General features: G+C 51.6%; 1 protein-coding gene across 2 annotated transcripts in view; it reads right to left on the minus strand.

Annotated features, from left to right (window-relative positions):
* Window positions 1–408: 408 nt before the first annotated feature.
* The window catches only part of MAP3K21 (mitogen-activated protein kinase kinase kinase 21), a 31,211-nt gene continuing 5,858 nt past the window's right edge, over window positions 409–25,761 (minus strand). The window contains exons 2-10 of one of the 2 annotated variants that reach the window (XM_079763794.1): window positions 18,021–18,201; window positions 16,584–16,732; window positions 14,463–14,638; window positions 10,932–11,172; window positions 8,384–8,506; window positions 7,223–7,373; window positions 5,933–6,030; window positions 4,324–5,046; window positions 409–3,516 (exon numbers count right to left, since the gene is read on the minus strand). In XM_079763794.1, coding sequence (XP_079619920.1) covers window positions 3,098–3,516; window positions 4,324–5,046; window positions 5,933–6,030; window positions 7,223–7,373; window positions 8,384–8,506; window positions 10,932–11,172; window positions 14,463–14,638; window positions 16,584–16,732; window positions 18,021–18,201 — 2,261 coding nt within the window. In that variant the 3' untranslated portion in view covers window positions 409–3,097. Of the gene's footprint in view, window positions 3,520–4,323; window positions 5,047–5,932; window positions 6,031–7,222; window positions 7,374–8,383; window positions 8,507–10,931; window positions 11,173–14,462; window positions 14,639–16,583; window positions 16,733–18,020; window positions 18,202–25,761 lie in introns of both variants that reach the window. The other variant, XM_079763793.1, reaches the window with a different exon arrangement.

Here is a 25,761-nt window from a genome sequence, read left to right on the forward strand (position 1 = left end):
TTTTGCATTTGTTTAGAAATTCTCGCCAGTAATTTTTCACTTTCAGGAAATAACCTTGCCTTCTCCTTTACGCGGAAGGTCGAAGCCAACATTCCGCTTTATTTTTCTGCACTTCAAAAACTCTTTATCACGGACCCAGCCTTCCCTTTCCTCCGACCCTCGAGGAGAAAAGCACCCCCTTACTCCCAAGGGGGAGCCATTCACCCACCATTCCTGCTCCTTGGGCTCCCAGAACCCTTCCCTCGCCAGCCGGTCCCCTACCCCTTGAAAGGCATTGCCTGGGGGCCAGGTGGCCACAGCTGAGACCCCCCCCCCAGCCGTGAGTTTCAGCTACACCTGCACCCCACCCACCTCCTCTGTACCCCAACTCCCCCTGAAACCCCGAGACCAGAAGACGGAGATACCCGGCTCATTCAGCATCAACGATCTTTATTAACGCGCTTTGTCTAGTGGAATACAGATAAAACGGTTGCCAACCACAGTCCGTCCTCGGGAGCCGATCAGAGCCGCTGAGCAGGGAGACCAGCCATCCAGAAAAGTTTATTGAAAAACATAGACAACGTGTGTAAACATCTTTTTCACGTGCGAGGCTTCGTAATACAGCGCAGAGGCCTGGGCCTCACGTCTCGGCAGGGGGAGCACGTTCATGGTGGACTAACAGGAATTGGGGTTAATTTAGCTTTCAGGGGGCTACGGGGTCTACAGGAATAATAAATAACAGCTTCTGCTCCGTATGCACGTGGAAAACCGCAAATGCACACGAGATCCCAGTGAAAATAGAGCGACCTGCAGAGACGTGACAGCGTCAGGCGTCTCTTGTAATTATCTCTTTAAATGGCCCTCCTTCTAGATTCATTCAAACAGAGCTGACTAAAATAAAGCTAAACGGGAACAGGAAGCCGGCCGGCGTGGCTCCGTGGGTTGAGCGTCGACCTAAGAACCAGGAGGTCACGGTTCGATTCCCGGTCAGGGGCACATGCCTGGGTTGTGGGCTGGATCCCCGGTGGGGGGCGTGCAGGAGGCAGCCGATCCATGATCCTCTCTCATCATGGATGTTTCTCTCTCTCCCTCTCTCCCTTCCTCTCTGAAATCACCAAAAAGATGTATTAAAAAAAGAAAACAGCCCTGACCGGTTTGGCTCAGTGGATAGAGACTCGGCCTGGGGACTGAAGGGTCCCAGGTTCGATTCCGGCCAAGGGCATGTACCTTGGTTGCGGGCACATTCCCAGTGGGGGCTGTGCAGGAGGCAGCTGATCGATGTTTCTCTCTCATCAATGTTTTTAACTCTCTATCCCTCTCCTTTCCTCTCTGTAAAAAAATCAATAAAATATATTTTTTTAAAAAAACAGGACCAGGAAGACGGGGGGACAAGACAGACGGACACCCATCACCACCGCCCCCCCCCTCGGCCCCCCAGTTCTTTGGTAGAAACAAGACTGAACACGTGGTTTCTCTATGCCTCTTCCAGGTATGAATTCAACACCCACCCGAAAGCAAGCTGCACCGTGGAAGGGACGGGAACACAGCACAACGCAGTGAGCAGCCGAGATTCCGCTGGGAGAATCTCGAAACACAAGGCTGTTTTCTTTCAGGGAAGAATCCAGAATGAAACGAATGGGGAAATAACTACCCAGCCCCTAAATTCCAACCGTGCTGCTGTTTTTGGACTTGGCAGTGTTCCCCTCCAACTGTACCTGGGATGATTCAGAGAAGGACGCGTTTACACGGAGGAAAAGGACACGACAGGGATGTGTACAACACAGCGGCGCGTGTGTCCATTTTTAAAGATGCTGCTACAAAAGGAAAAGGCGTTTCCCCATTCCGGAGGCCGGACCCCTGGCTTCTGGACCCGGAAACCCGCTTTGTACAGGGAGGACCCGGGAGGCAGGTCTCAGGTGCACACATCGTGCTGAGCCCAGCGCCAAGGTCTGATCCTGTGACCGTCTGCTTTGGACGCCGAATGGGTAAAACGTACAAGTTACTAACATCCAGTAGATTCTCCTCCGAGAGAGAGATAGTGCAAAGTTTAGGTGAGAATTGGGTGTATTTATGCATGATAACCCTACTGTTGGGTCTAGGCCAGTGGTCGGCAAACTCCTTAGTCAACAGAGCCAAATATCAACAGGACAACGATTGAAATTTCTTTTGAGAGACAAATTTTTTTAACTTAAACTTCTTCTAACTCCACTTCTTCAAAATAGACTCTCCCAGGCCGTGGTATTTTGTGGAAGAGCCACACTCAAGGGGCCAAAGAGCCGCAGGTGGCTCGCGAGCCACAGTTTGCCGACCACTGGTCTAGGTCCTTTACATAGGATTTTGTATCTATTCTAGTTACCATTTTTTAAAAAAATAGACACCTTTGCCCGGCCGGCGTCACTCAGGGGTTGAGCATCCACCCAGGAACACAGGCCCGGGTTGCGGGCTCGATCCCCAGTGTGGGGTGTGCAGGAGGCAGCCGACCCATGATTCTCTCTCATCATGGATGCTTCTCTCTCTCTCTCCCTCTCCCTTCCTCTCTGAGATCAATAAAAATATATTATTTTTTAAAAATAGGCACCTTTACTAATAGCACATTCTTCTTCTTGGATTTTTGTTGCACCAAAGAGAGAGAGTTAGAGAGAGAAAGGTGAGAAGAAAGGAGAAAGGAGAGGGAGAAAGAGAGGGAGGGAAAGAGGGAAAAAGGGAGGGGCGAGGGGGAGGGGGAAGGGAGAGAGGGGAAGGAGGGAGGGAGGAATCGGGGGACAAGGTGACCCACCCCTTCCTGTGCTATCAGCTAACAGACAGCGGACGAGAGCAGCAGAATTAAACCTTGTGCGTCCCCAACTCTTCCCAGCAGAGCCGTGCGTTTTGCGTGGCCATACTCTCTCACACGGGAGTGTGTTTTAGGTCACCGGGCAGGAATCCAGGGGCAACCCCATCTCCTCGGACGGCCTGCCGCGCTCACGTCCATGTCCCTCTCGGACGCCCGTGACCGCTGCAGGCGCAGGGCCCACCGCCGCTCTGCCAGACCCGGCAGCATGAAACAACGCCAAGGCAGACGCAGAGTTTTAATTGTTCTCCTTAAAAAAGGGAGGCAGGCCGGCACAAACGTAAGGCACTAGGACAGGAATCCCTTCTCCAGCTGGTGGACGGCCGGCCGGCCGCTCCCGCTCTTCCCCCGGCACAGGGGCGGCGTGCAGTCCTGGCTCTGGCCCTGCACGTCGGCGTCCAGCAAGGAGGGCCCGAGCGACCTAGTTCTGTCCGGGGCTCCGGGGGGACAGCCGGGGGTCGGTGCCCCGATGCCCAGGCCAGGGGCGGCCCGTGCAGGCAGCGGCTCTGTCCTCCCCGGGGAGGCCTGGGGGGCGTCCGCGGGGGCTGGGAGGGCGGAGGGGGGAGGCGCAGGGGTGAAGGCTCTTCGTTCTCCAGGCGGGGCCTCCAGAGGCAGGGCCTGGGGGGGCAGGTTCCTGTGAGGCCAGGAGGGGTGGGGGGGCCCCCACGCCCGCGCAGGGGGCGGTGCTGGAGCTCCTGCGGCAGCAGCTGCTGAGAAAGCAAAGACAGCGCGATCAGAGACGGGGGCGTCTGACCATGCAAACCAGACAAATAACGCGCCCGGCCTGCATGGCTCCGGGGTTGAGCGTCGGCCTAGGAACCAGGAGGTCACGGTTCGATTCCCGGTCGGGGCACATGCCCGGGTGGCGGGCTCGATCCCCAGTGCGGGGCCTGCAGGAGGCAGCCGATCCGTGTTTCTCTCTCATCCTTGATGTTTCTCTTTCTCCCTCTCCCTTCCTCTCTGAAATCCATAAAAATAATTTTTTAAAAATATATATATATTTTATTGACTTTTTTTACAGAGAGGAAGGGAGAGGGATAGAGAGTCAGAAACATCGATGAGAGAGAAACATCGATCAGCCGCCTCCTGCACCATCCCCACTGGGGATGTGCCCGCAACCAAGGTACATGCCCTTGACCGGAATCGAACCTGGGACCCTTGAGTCCGCAGGCCGACGCTCTATCCACTGAGCCAAACCGGTTAGGGCGATAAAAATAACTTTTAAAAAACAGACACCTGAACACCAGCCAGGCTCACATGGGCTTGCTGATTTAAGGTGCTATCATGACATATCTAAGTGACGGACGTTTCGCTATCCTTTTCCCAGAATCCAGACGGTGTGCAAGGAAGGCGTCGGGTAGCATTCGAAGGCCTGTGTGCACGGTGGGAACACATTTGTACACGGAGACCCTGGGACGTGCCAGCGCGTGTCAGGCGCCCAGGCGAGGGGTGACCCTCTGCTGCCTACACAGGGTGTCTGTCTGTCTGTCTGCGCCTTCCCTCTGAGCGCCTACCTGGGGCCAGAGAGGCGTTCCCGTCAGACACGGTCCGCCGGTGGCCCGATGCCCTTCTCTTCGAGGAAGCACAGGGAGGCGCGTTCCCACGGGTCTGCTCCGAGGAGGGGGGGCCCAGGTGCCTCCACGCCCCGCGCTCGGCCTCCTGTCTGGGTGGGGAGGCTGGCTGGCACCCCCCTGCGGCAGGACAGACGTCCGGAGCGGGCACGTCGGGGGCGCCCGTGCTGTGCGCGCTGCCCTCGAGGGACTCTCCGCCCTCCGCCTGCAGCAGGCACTTGGTGGAGAGGGAAGGCCGGGAGAGAAGACCCAGCGTGGCCGATGCCCGGGGGCGGTCGGCGCCCCCGCGGGGCCAGGGTGCCCGCGGCAGGATGTCCTTGCGTTTCTTCCTTTCTTCCCTGGACCCCTGCTCCTCCGCGGCCGGCGCCCGGGGCAGCTCTCTGAGGTCCAGGCCCAGGGCCACGGCCGCCAGCAGGGCGGTGCAGCTGACCAGGGCGCCCTCCGTCCTTCTCCTGGGGGGCGACCTGCTCAGAGTGTGGGTCGGGGTCCCCTGAGGGGTGCCCGCGGCGGAGGCGGCCTCCTCCCAGTTCTCAGTCTCCGGCGGGCTCTCCCTCTGCCCATCTTTCCCCAGAGGCGGGTCCGCCAGGGCGGGCCCTGAGGGTTTGCTCAGCGGTGGTTTTCTGGGCTCCGAGCCGTCGGCAGAGGGTCTGGGCTCCTCGCAGGCACCTGGGAAAGGTAGAGACACACAAAGGGGGAGCGTCTTCCAGGGAAAGTCCTTTAAACTACACGCACAATAGCCCTAGCCCGCATGGCTCAGTGGGTAGAGCGTCAGCCTGTGGGCCAGAAGGTCCCCGTTCCATGCCGGTCAAGGGCACGTACCTCGGTTGCAGGAGCCTGGTCAGGGCATGTGCAGGAGGCAACCAATCGATGTGCTTCTCTCACGTCGATGTTTCTCCCTGTCTTTCCCCCTCCTTCAGGTGCATTGAGTGCCTGGTATAGGTAACAAACCCCAAAGCGTCTACCCCGCGTTGACACGAAAGAGGGGAGATGTTATGGTCAAATGGAATCCATAGCTTAATGGAGACCGAACGTTGTGAGCCCAGTGTGTCCTTGTATTCCTCTAGGAGGAGGAGTTATGAGGATCAAAAGATTCTAAGATGCCCTGGCTGGTTTGGCTCAGTGGATAGAGCGTCGGCCTGCGGACTCAAGGGTCCCAGGTTCGATTCCGGTCAAGGGCATGTACCTTGGTTGCGGGCACATCCCCAGTGGGGAGTGTGCAGGAGGCAGCTGATGGATGTTTCTCTCTCATCGATGTTTCTAACTCTCTATCCCTCTCCCTTTCTCTCTGTAAAAAAATCAATAAAATATATATAGTTTTTAAAAAGATTCTAAGAAAGAAGGAGGATGGCTTCTCGGATGACTCCCGCTATCTGCACAGGCACAGATAATCCCACACAATAAAAGCCTAATATGCTAAGTGTCCGGTTGACCGGCCGGCTGTTCAGCCAATCAAAGCGTAATATGCTAATGATATGCTAAGGCTGCTCAACCGCGTCTAGGACACCCTGAAGCGGAGGGTGATGCAAATTCTGTTTCTGAAGCACGTACGTACCTGGTTGGTCCACAAATAACGATGCCAATGGCGTGGTTTTGTGATGCTTTATGAAGAGAGTTGACCAAGGACTATTGCCATCCGAGAGAGGTCTTATTCTACGAGAGAAAGATGCTTATTTTATTTCCTTCTTTCCTTCCTTCCTTCCTTCCTTCCTTTCTTCTTTCCTTCCTTTCTTCCTTTTTAATCCTCACCCGAAGATATTTTTCCCATTGATTTTTAGAGGGAGTGGAAGGAAGAGGGAGAGACAAAGAGAAACACCGATGGGAGAGAGAAACATATTGATTGGATGCCTCCTGCAGGCCGGGAGCCTGCAACCGAGGTACGTGCCCTTGACCAGGAGTCAAACCCGGGACCCTTCAATCCACTGAGCCAAACCGGCCAGGGCCAGATGTTTATTTTAATGTAATAGAAACATATGGCCCATTAGGTGTTGAGGAGCTAATGAAGCCCAAATAAAACCTTAAAAATCAGACCGATAATATGTCGGAGATTTAACGACTTAACTTGAACTAATAATGAATGAGTATGATAAACTCATCCTAGAAATGGAAATCATATTCAGATATCTCTACAGTATCCCCATTTTTAAACTTTCTATCTTATTATTTGTTTTTAAAATTTATCTTTATTGTTGAAAGTATTACACGTCCCCCTTTCCCCCCCCCTGCTGACCCCCTCCATCCCGCTCCCACCTCCTCCTCCTCCCCAGGCCTTCACCACACTGTTGTCTGTGTCCATGGGTTAAGTATGCATCTACACTGAGTGGCCAGATTATGATGATCTCTGAACGCATAATAATCTGGCCACTCAGTGTCTATCCTATAGAATAAAAGGCTAATATGCAAATTGTCCCCTCTACCAGGAGTTCGACCAGCAGGCAGGCCGGCCAACCGCCCATGTCCCCTCCCCCTGGCCAGGCTGGCCGGACCCCACCCATGCACGAATTCATGCCTCTAATATATATATATATACACACACACACACTGAGTGGCCAGATTATTATGCATTCAGAGATCATAATAATCTGGCCACTCAGTGTATATATGTAAGTTCTTTGGTTAATCTCTTCCCATCCCCTTCCCCCCTTCCCTCTGAGATTCGTCAGTCTGTTCTATGTTTCCGTGTTCCTGGGTCTATTTTGTTCATCAGTTTATTTTGTTCATTCGATTCCACATAGAAGTCTAATTTTTTTTTTTTTTAAGCTAAGTCTGGCCAAAATGCCATGCTTGAGAGGGTGCTGCCAGTTGTCGCAGTACCCACCGGAGCCACCAGGTGGCGCACACGCACCTTTCTTTGCCATCGGTTCTTTCTTTCATTTGGATAGAACTTGGTCCCCAGGTGCAACCTCTCCTCTTGAAATTCCTTCTCACATCTTCAAATTCCTCCTGCCGGCAGACCGTGTTCCTTCCCCACGTCCTGTTGCTTTCATCCGAAGTCACTAGACAGGGAGCATCACTCATTCATCAAGGGAGAAACTTTAAAGTCAGAAGAATCAAGTCATTTGTAAAAAAAAAACTACCTTACTCAAAACACGTAAACAATGAAGCATAAAAATAATCAATGATTTCTTTCACTTTACCAATGGTGAGCTTCCTCTAATGAGAAAATTAACACAAGCATTGAAATAAATTAAAAGAAAAGGTACAAAAATCTAGGCACATTAGTAGCAAAGATTGGATTATTTATTTATCTGTTTAACATTTCTGTGACAGTTAGGATTTCACTGTATTTGGGGGGAAAATAAGAGCCAAGCCCGGCCGGCGTGGCTCAATGGTCCAGCATCGACCTACGAACCAGGAGGTCATGGTTCAATTCCTGGTCAGGGCACATGCCCGGGTTGTGGGCTCAATCCCCAGTAGGGGGCGTGCAGGAGGCAGCCGATCAATGATTCTCTCTTATCATTGATTTTTCTCTCACTCTCTAAAATCAATAAAAATATACACTGAGTGGCCAGATTATTATGATCTCTGAACGCATAATAATCTGGCCACTCAGTGTGTGTGTGTGTGTGTGTGTGTGTGTGTGTGTGTGTGTATTTTTAGAGGCCCGGTGCATGAATTCGTGCATGGGTGGGGTCCAGCCAGCCTGGCCAGGGGGAGGGGACATGGGCGGTTGGCCAGCCTGCCTGCTGGTCGAACTCCTGGTCAAGGGGACAATTTGCATATTAGCCTTTTATTCTATAGGATAGACACTGAGTGGCCAGATTATGATGCGTTCAGAGATCATCATCATCTGGCCACTCAGTGTATTTATTTTAAATATTATCAATGGAAGAAAACTTGATTTAGGAATGTAAGACTAAATTTTGTTTTCACAATACTAGTGACACCTATTCCATGTCAAATGCTCAGTTACAACCAGTTGAACTAATGACAGAAACAGACACAGGGGCCCGGGGTGGCGGGGGGTGCGGGGTGGGGGTGCGGGGAGGGGGAGGGTGGCGCTCACGCTGTATGGCCCGGAGCCGCGGGATCACGGTGGGGCTGCTGGGCGGGCTGGACCCGCTGCTGTTCAGACTCCTCCGTTTGTCCAGGTTGGGAGAGGCCTGCACGGTGATTTTGTGCTGGAAATCTGTCAGACGGGAGAGAGAGGAAGAACGGAGATTTCCTGGTTGAAAGTTATTTTCACAGGCGTGTCTTCAGCACGTAGCAATCCGAGCAAAAACTGCCAGAGAGCCCGGCTGGTGGGCTCAGGGGTTGAGCATCGACCTACGAACCAGGAGGTCAGGGTTTGATTCCCGGTCGGGGCACAGGCCCGGGTTGTGGGCTCGATCCCCAGTGTGGGGCGTGCAGGAGGCAGCCGATCCATGGTTCTCTCTCATCCTGGATGTTTCTCTCTCCCTCTCCCTTCCTCTCTGAAATCAATAAAAGCATATATATATATATATATATATATATATATATATATATACACTAGCATATATATTTTAAAAAGAATCGTTTAGCCCTAACCGGTTTGGCTCAGTGGATAGAGCATCATCCCGCAGACTCAAGGGTCCCGGGTTCGATTCCCGTCAAGGGCACGTACCTTGGTTGCGGGCACATCCCCAGTAGGGGGCGTGCAGGAGGCAGCTGATCGATGTTTCTCTCTCATCGATGTTTCTAACTCTCTATCCCTCTCCCTTTCTCTCTGTAAAAAATCAATAAAATATCTATTTTTAAAAAAAGAATCATTTAAAAAAAGAAAATAAAAGTGCTTTGTGGTCACAGCACTTTACAAATGGTAGGTACCATTACTACCTGTAAGGGAGGGTAGGGGTCCTGACAGAGCTGTGCAAAGCACTATGGGAAATATATGAAAGAAAGAGCAGTAGTAGCAGATGGAAGAGGAGACTGTCTTAGTAAACTGTAAAAAATATATATATATATTTACAACTCAGACACAAGTAAGAGACACCCAGAGTGTTCCGGCGTGCCTTCATCGCTGATGGATTTTCGAGGGACTGGGATATTTTTACAACCCGCTCGGGGCAGAGGTTACCTCGCAGGTTTCGTCTGGTGACGATGCAAATAGTTTCTGTCTGGCCAAAAAGACGATCCCAAAGGTTACGGTTTATGGCCATTCCGGGCATTAACCGGGTTTGTGTTTAACCCAGCAGGTCCAACCCTCACATTCCTGTACTAAATGGCCCATAAAGACCTGGTCCCGCTAACTCAGGCACGTGTTCATTTCAGATTTGCAGAACTGTAGTGTGCTTTATTGAAAATTATATCTTAAAAAACCACCTAGTATTTGTGTGTGTTTTTAAATTTTTTAAAAAATATATTTTTATTGATTTCAGAGAAGAAGGGAGAGGGAGAGACACACATCCATGATGAGAGAATCACGGATCGGCTGCCTCCTGCACGCCCCCCGACTGGGGATCGAGACCACAACCCGGGCATGTGCTCTGACCGGGAATCGAACCGTGTCCTCGTGGTTCCTAGGTCAACGCTCAACCACGGAGCCACGCTGGTCGGGCTGTGCGCTGCTTTCTAGTCTGCTCAGTTTCTCCTGACACATGTGATCCCTCATGTTCCCATCACAATGAGTTAAAAACATTTTTAAAAGCTTCCCTACATTTCCTGGTTTCTTTTCAAACCCTCAGATGAAAGTAAGTAAAGTATTTGATATATCTTGTCGAAGGTGGTGGCAGCACCATCCCTGTCCCAAATGACCACGTGACACTACAGATCCCCAGGAAGCGATAACCCGCACGATGGAATAGCGACAGCTGAGAGCTGTCCCGGACTTTCGCCATGCCATGCCATGCCATGCCACGCCACATGGGGTCCATGCCATCAGCTGCACAGGAATTCTGCTTTTGTTCCACAAAGAGAAAATCCACTAACCCCTACAAACAAAATTCCTGGAGGCTTAAATACTCAAATGCCGCCCTGGCCGGTTTGGCTCAGTGGATAGAGCGTCGGCCTGCGGACTGAAGGGTCCCGGGTTCGATTCCCGGTCAGGGCACATGCCTGGGTTGCAGGCTCCATCCCCAGTGTGGGGGCGGGCAGGAGGCAGCCGATCCATGATTCTCTCTCATCATCTCTCATCATCAATGTTTCTCTCTCTCTCTCTCCCTCTCCCTTCCTCTCTGAAATCAATACAAACATATCGTATCTAATAAAGACAGAATATGCAAATTGACCGTAACTCCGTGACAAAGATGGTGGTGCCCACAGCCAATAAGGAGGGAATATGCAAATTGACGCGACCAGGCGTGAGGCGGCTCTGGCCGGAGCGAAGGCGGGGCCGGCAGCCGGGGGAAGGAAGGCCTATTCTTCCACGAATCTTCGTGCATCGGGCCTCTAGTTTAAAAAAAATAATAAAATACACACGCGTGTGCCACGCTCTGGTTCGCGCGGCAGCTCGTGGCTCCCGGCACGAGGACCGTGCACTGCGGGAAGCAACCGAAGATGCTCCCTGTTGGAGGCCCTCCTCCCCTCCTCCCCTCCCCATCGCTTCCCGGTGTCCCGGCCACGGCGCCCCCGGGGCGGCCTGCGGACGGGCCCACCTGAGGGCAGGCTGATGCGGTGCCCATCCTTGACCTTCAGGCGGCTCCTCCTGAACGTGCCCTTCCTCCGCTTGACCTTGGGCTTCTCCTGGTTGAGCTGGAAGATGAGGATGTTGAGCTCGCGCTCCAGCACGTCGATCTCGCGCTCCGCCAGCTGCTGCTCCCGCCGCTTCAGCAGCTCCTCCTGCGACTTCTGCTGCAGGGCCGCGCGGCTCAGCTCCTCCTCACGGGACCGCAGCTCCTGGGACGGGGCGGCACCGCGTCACGGCCCGGCAGAGGCCGCCTCTGCAGCCCCGACCCCCGGGCACCTCGGGCGCACGGGAAGGCGCCATCGGCAGCTTACAGAGGCGTCACAGGTACGTTAACCTCGATTCCCACGTTTCTCTCTCCTGATCTCCTGCCCTTCTAACCACCTGACACACCAAACGTACATGCACACGTGGCAACAAAGCCCGGATGCGCGTGATCCACCCTCAATGAAATCCAAAGAGCCCGGCCGGCGTGGCTCAGGGGTTGAGCGTCGACCTGTGAACCAGGAGGTCACGGTTCGATTCCCGGTCAAGGGCACATGCCCGGGTTGCGGGCTCGATCCCCAATGGGGAATGTGCAGGAGGCAGCCGATACATGATTCTCTCTCATCATGGATGTTTCTCTCTCTCTCTCCCTCCCTTCCTCTCTGAAATCAATAAAAATGTATTTTTTTTAAAATCACTGGCCTAAGACTTCATGAGAGAAAAAAAATAAGGTCAGAGGGAAAGCAGCCAGAATGTCCTTCCTTTGAATGAATTTTAAACATTCAGAAGAGAAAGAATAAAGAACAAAATACAGCCCTGACCGGTTTGGCTCAGTGAACAGAGCGTCGGCCTGCGGACTGGAGGGTCCCGGGTTCGATTCCAGTCAAGGGCATGCACCATGGTGGCGGGCACATCCCCAGTAGGGGGTGTGCAGGAGGCAGCTAATCGATGTTTCTCTCTCGTCGATGTTTCTAACTCTCTATCCCTCTCCCTTCCTCTCTAAAATCAATAAAATATATTTTAAAAAATACAACCCCGTGGGATGCTTTGAACTGGGGAGGCACCCACCAGCCTCTCTCGGTGGCTGAGGACTAAGTAGTCCTGTTGGCTGAGTTGCTCGGCACAGCCCCTTCGCATGGCAAACCCCGAGCCGTGGGCAGATGTTAATCATTAACGGCGACAGGCCTTCAAAGACACCCCGTGCGCCCGGCGCACAAAGGCAGACGCGGAGATAAGACGCCGGGAATGCAGGGAGGAGCCGGTGTCTGCGGGGGCTGCCGCTTACTGAGTAACACGGGGCTCGGCCAAGGGCCCGGCCGTTAATTCCCAGTCGGACGCCTCCCACCCTGAGCAATCAGTGGAGGAGAAAGGGAGATAGAGCACGCACCCGGGCCGGACTCCAGCCAAGGGATGCAGCTGGGGACCTCTGAGCCAAAGAGAAAGGAAAAAGATGGCACAGGCTTTCACGGTGAACCGGAGGCTCGCGGGACGCCCCATCGATGCCGCAGTTCAGGCAGCACCGCGCGCACGTCCCATCAGAACAAGCGAAGGCACGGGGTTAGCACAGCTAACCAGTGAGCTCAGCCCGGCCGGCGTGGCTCAGGGGTTGAGCATCCACCTAGGAACCAGGAGGTCAGGGTTCGGTTCCCGGTCAGGGCACATGCCCAGGTTGTGGGCTCCATCTCCAGTGTGGGGTTCCATCCCCAGTGTGGGGCGTGCAGGAGGCAGCCGATCCCTGGTTCTCTCTCATCATGGATGTTTCTCTCTCTCTCTCTCCCTCTCCCTTCCTCTCTGAAATCAATAAAAATATATTTTTTTTTAAAAAGTGAGCTCAAAGGGTAACAAAGGAACTACTACAAACCCTCAGAAGGGAGCAGGAGGGCATGCTTTTTGATGTTCACACCACACGGAATGAGAACCAACTCGCTAGATACACCTCCATTGATCGTTAATTCAAAGTAAGCCGATAGCATAAAGGAACCATGGATTATGAACATTACTTCCCAATTTTAAATTCTGTGATTTCTACTTTCCTTTTGTCCTCGGAGTCCTCTCCCATTCCCCCAAAATCTCTTTTTAATTTTGCAATGAAACGTCTAATTTTAGAATTCCTGAAAAATATTTAGGAGAAGTGCAAAAAAAAAAAAAACAAAAAAAAAAAAACAAAAACCACACCCCGAAAAACCCCAAACATCAGTCTTTTCTGTTTCATTTTAAGTCAGCCAATTGTACTAACGTTTCCAGGAAACATGTGAATAATAAGATCGCTGATAATGATCCTTCGGAGAACGCAGGATTGAAGGTCACTTCCCAGGATTGCTTCACTCCTGATGCCCGGGCTGGGGCTGGGGCTGGGAGGGGGGGTGGCGGCTGGAGCCGGCCCCAGGCCTCCTAAAGCCACCGCTTTCCTGGTTCTGAGGCGAACGCTGAACTCTCACTCAGCATTTTCCTAAGAAACAGGCTCCCGTGCCGGAGACGGTGTTTGCTCCCGGGACATTTCGGGGTGCAGAGGCTCGAGAGCAGAGGTCGTGCGAGCCGTGTCCCCGGCCGTTCTGAATCCCTCCCGGTGCCCTTGACTCTGTGTCTTTGGGACACAGCCCCCTCCCAAGCTTTCCTCCCCGGCCCCCGACCACCGGCTCCCTCACTCTCAGTCCTCCCGGCCCCTTTCCTGCGGCACCCGATAAATGCGTGTCCTGGGAGCCTGCGCCGCCCTTATCCGGGCTGGACTGAGTCATTATTATTACTTGCTCATTTAATTGTCCTCCATCAGCACCGAGCAAAGTGCAAGGCACAGTACATGGGAGGCATCCAATCAAGACAGGAACGAAGCCCGAGCCACGTTTCTTCCCGGGCGCCTGATGTGTGTTTTATTTTTTATTTTTTTAAATATGTTTTATTGATTTTTTACCGAGAGGAAGGGAGAGGGAGAGAGCGTTAGAAACATCGATGAGAGAGAAACATTGATCAGCTGCCTCCTGCACACGCCCTACTGGGGATGTGCCTGCAACCAAGGTACATGCCCTTGACCGGAATCGAACCCGGGACCCTTCAGTTCGCAGGCTGATGCTCTATCCACTGAGCCAAACCAGTTAGGGCGGAATGATAATTTTTAAATTATAATTTTTAACGTCCCCTGAGGATATTTTTTTACTGATTTTTTTAGAGAGGGAAAGACAGAGAGAAATATCGATCGGTTGCCTCCTGCACGTGCCCCAACCATGGCCCGGGCTGGGGATTGGGCCCGCAAGCAAGGTACGCACCCTTGACCGGAATCGAACCTGGGATCCTTCGGTCCACAGGCGGGCACTCTACCCACGGAGCCAAACCAGCCTGGGCTACTTTTTTCTTTTCCGATCACACATTTCAAGAACAGCCCTGTTTTTGTTCTAACTAGAAAGCAGGAATCCATACATACTGATGTCTGGAAACATTTCAGAATAATGCCCGCGTTATCCTGTCTTCCATCACCTTCATACATGTGCGTGTACGAGGCAACGTTCTCCATGCGTGTTCTCACCTTTTCCTTGGTTCTCAGCTCATCGAACATCTGCTGGATTTCCAGCTTCCAGTCGTCCTGCATGGAATGAAACGACTCCTGGGGCATTTCCGTCATGACCGCCCCTTCGATCGCCGTCAGCTGCTCGAGGATTAAGGCAAACGACGGGCGGATGTGAGGGTCTGGCTGCCAGCATTCTAAAACAAACAAGAAGCTCATGAATACCGTCTCTCCGCAGAGTTCAGATGATCAGCCCCTGTGGACAATGATTTTTCTAAAGACTGTTCTTTTTTTAAAAATATATATATATTTTTTATTGATTTCAGAGATGAAGGGAGAGGGCGAGAGGGATAGAAACGTCAATGATGAGAGAGAATCATGGATCAGCTGCCTCCGGCACGCCCCCTACTGGGAATCGAACCCACAACCCGGGCATGTGCCCTTGACCGGAATCGAACCCGGAATCCTTCAGTCCACAGTCCGACGCTCTACCCATTGAGTGAAACCAGCTAGGGCTAGCCCCGTGGTCGGCAAACTGCGGCTCGCGAGCCACATGCGGCTCTTTGGCCCCTTGCGTGCGGCTCTTCCACAAAATACCACGGCCTGGGCGAGTCTATTTTGAAGACGTGGCGTTAGAAGAAGTTTAAGTTTAAAAAATGTGGCTCTCCAAAGAAATTTCAATCGTTGTCCTGTTGATATTTGGCTCTTTTGACTAGTAAGTTTGCCGACCACTGTGCTAGCCTATTAATGCTTTTGAACATTTTATTTTACAGTGTCCAAGTCAGTGGCATTATTGATTTTTTACAGAAAGGAAGGGAGAAGGATAGTTAGAAACATCGATGAGAGAGAAACATCGATCAGCTGCCTCCTGCACACCCCCTACCGGGGATGTGCCCACAACCAAGGTACATGCCCTTGACCGGAATCGAACCTGGGACCTTTGAGTCCGCAGATAAGGCTCATGTTGTCTATGTTACATGACGTTAATATGTGGACATGTGCTCTGATGCCCGGCCATGCAGCCGCCCTGGCCAGATGACTTGCTGACAGAGAGGGTCTATAACTCAGCTCAAGAAGACCAAAGCCTCTAAAATATTGTCACCGCAAGCAAGGTTCTAAGAAACAGCCTAGTCATTAAGCAAAAGAGCTCGCTGCTTACAAAAAGAGTCAGTTAATTTTTAAGGGAGAAGCATCAAAAGATATCGGGCCACGGAAAACCGCGCCGGCTGAGACGGTCAAATGCTTTTGATCATCAGGTTAGATTTACCATAGCGGGTTCGGAGCCAGCTCAACAGTGTCTTTGAATGCCACGCGTGTTCGTGATGAAAACTCTATCACCGTGCAGTTGAATGCTGCACCTCGATGAGTCACCGATAAAACAGGACTGTATTTACATCACTTAACTTCATCAAAACGCGACCCGACATCTTAGGTCAAAGACGAGGTTTCTAACTCTAAGGCAGTGTAAGAACGTAAAAACCTTTGAAAATCAGAACCACAGAAACTTCTTAGTGAAAAAAAAACACAGAGAATGCTTGCCCTGGCCAGTTTGGCTCAATGGAGAGAGCACTGGCCTATGGACCGAAAGGTTCCGGGTTCGATTCAGGTCAAGGGCACATACCTCGCTTGTAGGTTCCTCCCCGGCCCGGGGCCCTGGTCGGGGCATGGTGCAGGAGGCAAGCGATCGATGTGTCTCTCTCACATCGATGTTGCGCTCTGTCTCTCCCTCTCCCTTCCACTCTCCCTAAAAATCAATGGAAAAGCCGAAACTGGTTTGGCTCAGTGAATAGAGCGTTGGCCTGCGGACTGAAGGGTCCCGGGTTCGATTCCGGTCAAGGGCATGTACTTTGGTTGCGGGCACATCCCCAGTGGGGGCTGTGCAGGAGGCAGCTGATCGATGTTTCTCTCTCATCGATGTTTCTAGCTCTCTATCCCTCTCCCTTCCTCTCTGTGAAAAATCAATAAAAATATATTTTTTTTAAAAATCAATGGAAAAATATGCCCAGGAGAGGATTAAAAAACAAACATACATATATATAGATTAAAAATAATATATATATATATATATATATATATATATTTGCTGTAATGAAGGACTCCCCTTGCCCCCACAGACCCACAGAGACAGGGGTGCCCCCGTACCTTTCATGAGCTTGGCAAAGGGCTCGGGGCAGGTGGACGGAATGGGCAGGGTGAGCTTGTTGACCGCCACCCCGTAGGCCACGGCGAGCCCATCGATGCCGCGGTAGGGGACCTCCCCCGTGAGCAGCTCCCACAGCAGCACGCCGTAGCTGGAAAGCAAGGTTACCATCCAGGTCACTGGGACACAGCTGGGGGGACAAAGGTGTCAACACCCACCTCCCGCGGCTCCCGGGGACCTGCTCTTCCTAGAAAGCGGCGGCCCTCGTCCCGGGTGAGAGGCTAATGCCCCAAACACAGGCGTCCCCAGAAACCAGCGGAATCTTCGTCACAGGCATTCCAGCTGCTTACTGAGCGGGAGAGCGCGGGGGCAGCGAGGACTGAACGAGGCGGGGCCAGCCCCACGCCCCACACCCCACGCTGAGTAATGTGGTTGTTCTCTTTTTTTTTCTTTTAATATATTTTTACTGATTTCAGAGAGGAAGGGAGTCGGGGAGAGAGACATAGAAGCATCAATGATGAGAGAGAATCATGGATCGGCTGCCTCCTGCACGCCCCACCCTGGGCATCGAGCCCGCAACCCGGGCATGCGCCCTGACCAGGAATCGAACCGTGACCTCCTGGTTCGACGCTCAACCACTGAGCCACGCCGGCCGCCAATTATAACCAGTTTTAATCAAGTCTCCCATTTAACAAGAAGGTTCTCCTATCAAATGGAAGCCACGACCATGAAAAACCTGAAGGTACCTGCTCCCCTGTGATGATACGATCAAAACGATAAAACCCTCCCTGGCCGGCTCGGCTCAGTGGATAGAGCATCTGCCTGCAGGCTGACGGGTCCCAGGTTCAATTCCGGTCAAGGGGCACACGCCCAGGTTGTGGGCTCGATCCCCAGTTGGGGACGTGCAAGAGGCAGCCGATCAATGATTCTCTCTCATCATGGATGTTTCTCTCTCTCTCTCTCTCTCCCTCTCCCTTCCTTTCTGAAATAAAAAAAATAAAAAAAAGTATTAAAAACAAAACAAAACTATAAAACCCTGTCCCAAAAGGCCTCCACTACCCACCATGCTAAGAATGGCTGAGTCATGCTCAGAATGGCTGAGTTATACTCAGAATGGCTGAGTTGTGTTCAGAATCGCTGAGTCGTGCTCAGAATCACTGAGTCATGCTCAGAATGGCTGAGTTATACTCAGAATCGCTGAGTCGTGCTCAGAATCGCTGAGTCGTGCTCAAAATCACTGAGTCATGCTCAGAATGGCTGAGTCGTGCTCAGAATCGCTGAGTCGTGTTCAGAATCGCTGAGTCGTGTTCAGAATCGCTGAGTCGTGCTCAGAATCGCTGAGTCGTGCTCAGAATCGCTGAGCACTCTGGGACTCATGCAAAGGACGGACAGCGACCCGTCTCTGCAGACATCCGAAAAGCCCAAGGCCTGGTGCTCACCTCCAGATGTCACTTCCCTTGGAGAACAGGGACGACTTGATGACTTCCGGGGCCATCCAGGCGTAGGTGCCCGCCGCGCTCATCTTCGTGGTGCGGTGCCATTCCCGCGCCAGCCCGAAGTCCGTGATCTTCAGCGTCTTGTTGCACATGTCGTCGTGCTCGATCTTCTCCAGGAGCAAAACTGAAAACAAACAGAAACAACAACAACAACAAAAAACAAAGGTCAACCTGGATGGAATTGGAGAATATTATACTAAGTGAAATAAGCCAGTCAATGAAAGAAAAATACCACATGATCTCACTCATTTATGGATAATAAAGAACATTATAAACTGATGAACAAAAAGATAGATACAGAGACAGTAAAGCAACAAACAGACTTTCAAATTACAGGGGGAAAGTTAGGGAGAGGTGGGGGAGATAAGAAATCAAACGAAGGACTTGTATGCATGCATATAAGCATAAACAATGGACACAAAACTCTGGGGGGTGAGGGCATGTATGGGTGTGGGGTGGGGGGGTAATGGTAAGATATGTACACATATAATACCTCAATAAAATAATGAATTAATTAATTAATTAAAAAAAAAAACAAAGGTCAGCTATTTTCATGATTTTTATAATTTTCTCCAGTCGCAATATTTCACGGGCATTTTCTCTTTTTTAAAATTTTATTTTTAAATATATTTTATTGATTTTTTTACAGAGAGGAAGGGAGAGGGATAGAGAGGTAGAAACATCGATGAGAGAGAAACATCCATCAGCTGCCTCCTGCACACCCCCTACTGGGGATGTGCCCGCAACCAAGGTACATGCCCTTGACCGGAATCGAACCTGGGACCTTACAGTCCACAGGCCGACGCTCTATCCACCGAGCCAAACCGGTTAGGGCCCGGGCATTTTCAACACAATCTTCCCTGCAGTGGGGAGAATACATGAGAATGAACTTGAGTTTTATCTTCCTGACATCACTGGTATCATAACCGAGAGGGGGTCCTTGGTGCCTAAAGTTACAAGTTTTTGGAAAAAATCCACATAGTTTAGCTCAGTACTCTTCCCCCCCCCCCCCCCAACCTCCCTTTTATTTCAGAGGAAGGGAGAGGGAGGGAGAGAAGCATCAATGATGAGAGAGAATCACTGATCAGCTGCCTCCTGCACGCCCCACACTGGGGATGGAGCCCGCAACCCGGGCAAGTGCCCTGACAGGGAATCGAACCGTGACCTCCTGGTTCACAGGTCGACGCTCAACCACTGAGCCACGCCGGCCGGGCGCTCACAGGTATTTTTATCAGGGAACCCCACTCTAATGCTCTCGGTATGTACTTTTAATGAGCTGGACTGGAGAGATAAGGAAACTGAAACCAGCCACGCGGTCATCGGACCAAGGTCCCCGCAGCTGAGAAGCAGTGACGCTCAGGCAGTCTGACCCCAGGGGTCATGGTCCTAATTGTTGTCTATGTCGCTCAGCCGACGGGGCGTGTCCGTTTTCACAAGAGCGTCCTCCACCCTCTGCAAAGCTCTCTCTAATCTGGGACCCATCTCCTCCTTCCTGACTCCCTGTCGTTGGACCATTATCCCCTGGTCTACGCAGAGGCAGCGTGACGAAGGGCAAGCTCCCAGGGCTTGGGGCGTGGGGTGGGGTCTGTACTGCTGTCTCCTCGCTGTGTGGGAACTGTGATCGTATGTACATCGTAAGGGAAGGGAGGAGGAAGTGTATATTATAGCTCCCCCACGTCTCCCCCAATATCACCCAAGGCAGTATCTTGTGAGTTCACGTAAGTGCTTAGAACAGTGAAACGCAGTAAGCATTTTGTAAGCATTACACACACACACACACACACACACTTTTATCAATGGGTCTGGAAGTGTTCTCTGGTTCTCATTTATTTTGTACTAGAGGCCCGGTGCACGCAATTCGTGCACGGCGGGGGGGAGGGGGGGTCCCCTCAGCCCAGCCTGCACCCTCTCCAATCCGAGACCCCTCGGGGGATGTCCGGCAGTTGGACATCCCTCTCACAATCCGGGACCACTGGCTCCTAACTGCTCACCTGCCTGCCTGCCTGATCGCCCCTAACTGCCTCCTGCCCCCCCACCCGCCCGGCTGCCTCTTGCACACCCTACACTGGGGATCAAGCCCGCAACCCAGGCATGTACCCTGATGGGGAATCGAACCGTGACCTCCTGGTTCCTAGGCCAACGCTCACCCACTGAGCCACGCCGGCCGGGCAATGGTTCTCTCTTTAAACCAGGGAGGTGTTCGAGTGAGGATTTATCATACGTCGCCGATACTGAGGACGAGCTGTTGTGTTTAACGTTCTTCTACGTAAGAAGGCGTGGGTGTGTTGCTGAACAGAGGGAAGCCCTGCAGCAGCCAAGGCCAGAGAAAGGCAGCTCTAAAATAAGTGAAAACACAAGGGAAAGTGAGGACTGAAACCTAAACATGTCACACTCACTACAACGTCCGACGAGCAGCCTGGGCGCCGACGGGACACCGGGCCCTCCCACGTCCCCAGCCTCCCCAGGAGCTGAGCGCTGCCACCCTCGGGACCCACAGGAAACACGTCCAAGCCACACGCCGAACGCCAGGCGTGGAGTCCCGTGAAAGGCCCATTGTCTCGGCGTCCCTTCCGAGGTGTTTCAGCAAAATTCCTGGCATTCCTTATCTTTGGGGCAGAGTGACCGAAACCAAAAAAAAAAAAAAAAACAGAGCCGGTGTCCCGACAGGTAGCAGAGTGGGGCCGCGGGCCAGGTTTCAGCGTCGGGACCCGAGGCGGGATGCCAACTTCCGCTTCCTGCCACTGTCAGGGAGGGCCGGCTGCCCACCGGGAGGCACACCCCGCAGGCCAGGCGATCCGGCCTTTTTGGCCCCAGAAACGGGAGGTTCCCGCGAGAGGCCCGGAGAGGCATGTGTGAGCCCCAGCCAAGACATCTGTGATCAGCCTTCACCCCCGTGCCCTCGGCCTACCCCCTCGGCCAGGAGCCACTCGATTTCCCCGCCTCCTTTGAGGTTCCCGTTGGGTATTTCCAGAATTATGGCATCTAAGGCATATATATATATATATATATATATATATATATACACACACACACACACACACACACACACATATATATATATATGAAGCATGTTCATTCATAGTGATCACCCCAATAAGTCTACGATGAATGTTATATATATGGCATCTAAGGCATAAATATATATATTGGGGTTTTTTGTTTTTTTTTTACAAAAGGCAATTACAATGTCTCCATTCTACTTTCTCAACATTTATGGGGTTGCTGTGTCCAAATTCCACTGGAGTCTAATGGGCTCCTGTCGATTAATCTTTAACCACGAATATATTATCACCAAGAAAAAGTCGTAAGAAAAAAAAAAAAAAACAAGTTGAGGAAAGCGACAAGGGAGCGGGACATAGGAACAAACAGCCCCCGTCTAAGGTGTAAGGTGACTCCAAGAATTTCAACTCGGAACAACCACTGACAGCGAATGAATGCTAACTCTCTGCGTTTATCCAATGGCACCAAATTTTCTTCCATTTCTTCTTTTTTTAAAAAAATACATATTTTTAATATATTTTTATTGACTTCAGAGAGGAAGGGAGAGGGAGAGAGAGATAGAAACATCCGTGATGAGAGAGAATCATGGATCGGCTGCCTCCTGCACGCCCCACACTGGGGATCGAGCCCACAACCCCGGCATGTGACCTCCTGACCGGGAATCAAATTGTGACCTCCAGGTTCATAGGTCGACGCTAAACCACCGAGCCACGCCGGCCGGGCAACATACAATATTATATTAGTTTCAAATGCATAACATATCGTGATTAGACATTTATATAGCTTACAAAGTGATCACCCCAAGAAGTCTACGATGAATGTTACTTCTTGATAACATCTTACTACAATGAACTGTTGTCTCAATTTTTTTCTGAGATAATCCCATTACCCTATGTACATAAATATATGTACATATATGTACATATATGTATCTGGCCCCTTGACATAAAATTAAGCCTTGTAAAATTTAAATTTGAAAGCATGTTCATTCATAGTTATTATGAACGATGGATAAGAATCACCAACTAGCCCTGACCGGTTTGGCTCAGTGGATAGAGCATCGGCCTGCAGACTGAAGGGTCCCAGGTTCGATTCCGGTCAAGGGCACGTACCTTGGTTGCGGGCACATCCCCAGTAGGGGGTGTGCAGGAGGCAGCTGATCGATGTTTCTCTCTCATCAATGTTTCTCTCTCATCGATGTTTCTACCTCTCTATCCCTCTCCCTTCCTCTCTGTTAAAAAAAAAAAAATCAATAAAATATATTTAAAAAAAAAAAAAAAAGAATCACCCACAGGTGGATTATGTGCAATGAAGGTACTTCCCCAAATGGCAGGTGACCCATCTGCTCTTCTTCCAAGAGCTTAAAAGAATCCCAGTAGAGACCCTGGGAATGAAACAGTTACAGTAGCAATTCAGTGCTTCGTGCCTCCTCCTTGACCCTCCACTTATCAACCCCCCCGCCCCCCCCGCCCCCCTCCAGGTACCAGCAGGCCTGCCAATGCACGCAGGTGGCCGCATTCCGACAGAGAACAAAGCCCAGGACTGTTTCCTGGTCCCGCTGCCTGGCCCGACCCAGCACGCCAGCCCAACGGCCAGGACCCTGCCCCCCGCTGCCCCGCCCCAGGTGAATTCACACGTGATCACACGGCACAGTCTCCCGCAGAAGGACTAATGACAATGTTCCTAGGTTAGAAAGCATCCTGGACAAGTGGATCCACCCTCTAAAAGTCAGGAAATATTTAAAGCACTCAAAGGGAGCCCGGCCGGCGAGGCTCAGGGGTTGAGCGTCGACCTAGGAACCAGGAGGTCACGGTTCGATTCCCGGTCAGGGCACATGCCCGGGTTGCGGGCTGGATCCCCAGTTGGGGGGGGACGTGAAGGAGGCGGCCGATCCATGATTCTCTCTCATCATTGATGTTTCTTTTCTTTTTTTTAAAAAAAAATATATATATATATTTTATTGATTTTTACAGAGAGGAAGGGAGAGGGACAGAGATTCAGAAACACCGATGAGAGAGAAACATCGATCAGCTGCCTCCTGCACACCCCCCACTGGGGATGTGCCCGCAACCAAGGTACATGCCCCTGACCGGAATCGAACTCGGGACCCTTGAGTCCACAGGCCAACGCTCTAGCCACTGAGCCAAACCGGCCAGGGCTCATCATTGATGTTTCTATCTCTCCCTCTCCCTTCCTCTTTGAAATCAATTAAAAAACATATTTTTTTAAAAAAAATAAAGCACTCAAAGTGTTTCTAAGAAATATATAAAAATGAGTATATTGTCACCAGCTTGCATGTAGATTGTCTTGCAGTTTATTAAATGTTTTGACATATGCTGGGAGTCAGCAAACTCTGTCTCCTGGGCCAAATCCAGTCCAATGCCTGCTTTGTGAATAAAGTTTTATTGGGACACAGGCACCTCATTTGTTTACATACTATCTTTTTAATAAATATATACATTTTTAAAATTTATTTCAGAGAGGAAGGAAGAGGGAGATAGAAACATCCATGATGAGAGAGAATCATGGATCGGCCGCCTCCTGCACGCCCCGGACTGGGGATGGAGCCCGCATCCAGGGCATATGCCCTTGACCGGGAATCGAACCGTGACCTCCTGGTTCACAGATCGACACTCAACCACTGAGCCACCGTGGCTGGGCAGGTCATTATTTTCTAGCTCTGGTGAACCAGAGTTAAATTATTAAATCACTAAATAAACAGCCACTGTAAAAACTGGGCCCGGTCATAAATGATAAACAACTTACGTCAAACCGACGCGTAAGGATTTTATATGGGATCACCGCCCCACCGCTAATCTCGGCTGGTCGAGTCCTACAGCCAATGACCCCACGCTTGGGTTTCTCTTCTTTGTTGATGTTGATCTTTCGCATATCTGACCACTTTCCCCCTTAAAACCTTCCCTGGCTCACTCTTGCCCTCGGAGAGCGGACACATCTTTGCAGGAACCAAGGCTCTGGCTGTCTGGCACGGGATAAATGCCTACTTCCTGCCCACAAATCCCCTTGTCTACCTCTCATCCCAGCCACACCCGGCTACTCCCAGTTCCCTAGAAAAGCCCTATGCTCCGTCCGGCTGGTGTGGCTCAGAGGTTGAGCGTCGACCTAGGAACCAGGAGGTCACGGTTCGATTCCCAGTCAGGGCACATGCCCAGGTGGTGGGCTCCATCCCCCGTGTGGGGCGTGCAGGAGGCAGCCGGTCCATGATTCTCTCTCATCACGGATGTTTCTATCTCCCTTCCTCTCTGAAATCGATAAAACTGTATAGATTTGCCCTGGCTGGTTTGGCTCAGTGGATAGAGCGTCGGCCTGCGGACTGAAGGGTCCCAGGTTCGATTCCGGTCGAGGGCATGTGCGTTGGTTGCCGGGCACATCCCCAGTGCGGGGGTGTGCAGGAGGCAGCTGATCGATGTTTCTCTCTCATCGATGTTTCTAACTCTCTATCCTCTCCTCCCTCTCTGTAAAAATCAATGAATATTTTTTTTTTAAATGTATAGATTTAAAGAAAAAAAAATTCATGCCAGTATTGACTCCAACTGCCTTCGAAAAGGTTAAGGAAACATGACTATAGATTTTTTTCTACAGGGCTCTGTCTGTCTCCAAGAGGGGGGACTCGGGAGACAGATCAGAAATCAAGAAATTCCGGTTCAAGGAGGTTATATAACCTCCAAGGTCACACGGCTCGGAAGTGACGGCACCAATATCCAAACACAGGCCTGAGTGACTTCCCGTCACTGTACTCCCCGGGAAAACCAATGCTCCTTCCGGTAACCGAGCCTTCTGGAAACGTTCACCGTGTCCCCGCTGCGTGAGGACAGGGCTGACTGACAGCCTTCTGGACGGAGGGCGGCCTCCCTCCCCTCTGGCCCGGCTGGGCCCAAAGCTCTGCCCGTGACTGCGACAATGTCCACTGGAGAGTAAGTTTGGCCCGCCCGGACCTGGCTCAGGGGTGGAGCGTCGACCTAGGAACCAGGAGGTCATGAGTTCGATTCCTGGTCAAGGGGCACAGGCCTGGGGTTGCGGGCTCGATCCCCAGTAGGGGGCGTGCAGGAGGCAGCCGGTCCATGATTCTCTGTCATCATTGATGTTTCTCTCTCTCCCTCTCCCTTCCTCTCTGAAATTAATAAAAATATATTTAAAAACAAAACAAGCCCTAGCCAGTGTGGCTCCGTGGATAGAGCGTCGGCCTGGCGGACTGAAGGGTCCCGGGTTCGATTCCGGTCAAGGGCATGTACCTTGGTTGCGGGCACATCCCCAGTGGGGGGTGTGCAGGAGGCAGCTGGTCGATGCTTCTCTCTCTCATCGATGTTTCTAACTCTCTATCCCTTCTCCCTTCCTCTCTGTAAAAAAAAATCAATAAAATATATTTAAAAAAAAACCAACTCCCCACAAAGTTTGCATAACCCACAGCTATATAACTGCTCCCTCACACACTTAAAGCATGAGAAGTGGCCTATTTATTTAATATGCTAGCAAGGAAGGTGGTAGGGGAAGATAGGGTGACCCTCTGTGATCCTGCTTCTTCTAAAAGCCTATTATTGCCAGCTGGTGTGGCTCAGTGGATTGAGCATCATCCATAGACCAGGAGGTCCCCGGTTTTGATTCCCAGTCAGGGCACATGCCCAGGTTGCGTGCTTGGTCCCCAGTAGGGGGCATGCGGGAGGCA

This window comes from Cnephaeus nilssonii (assembly GCF_951640355.1).
Source record: "Cnephaeus nilssonii genome assembly, chromosome: 23".
Lineage (NCBI taxonomy): Eukaryota > Metazoa > Chordata > Mammalia > Chiroptera > Vespertilionidae > Cnephaeus > Cnephaeus nilssonii.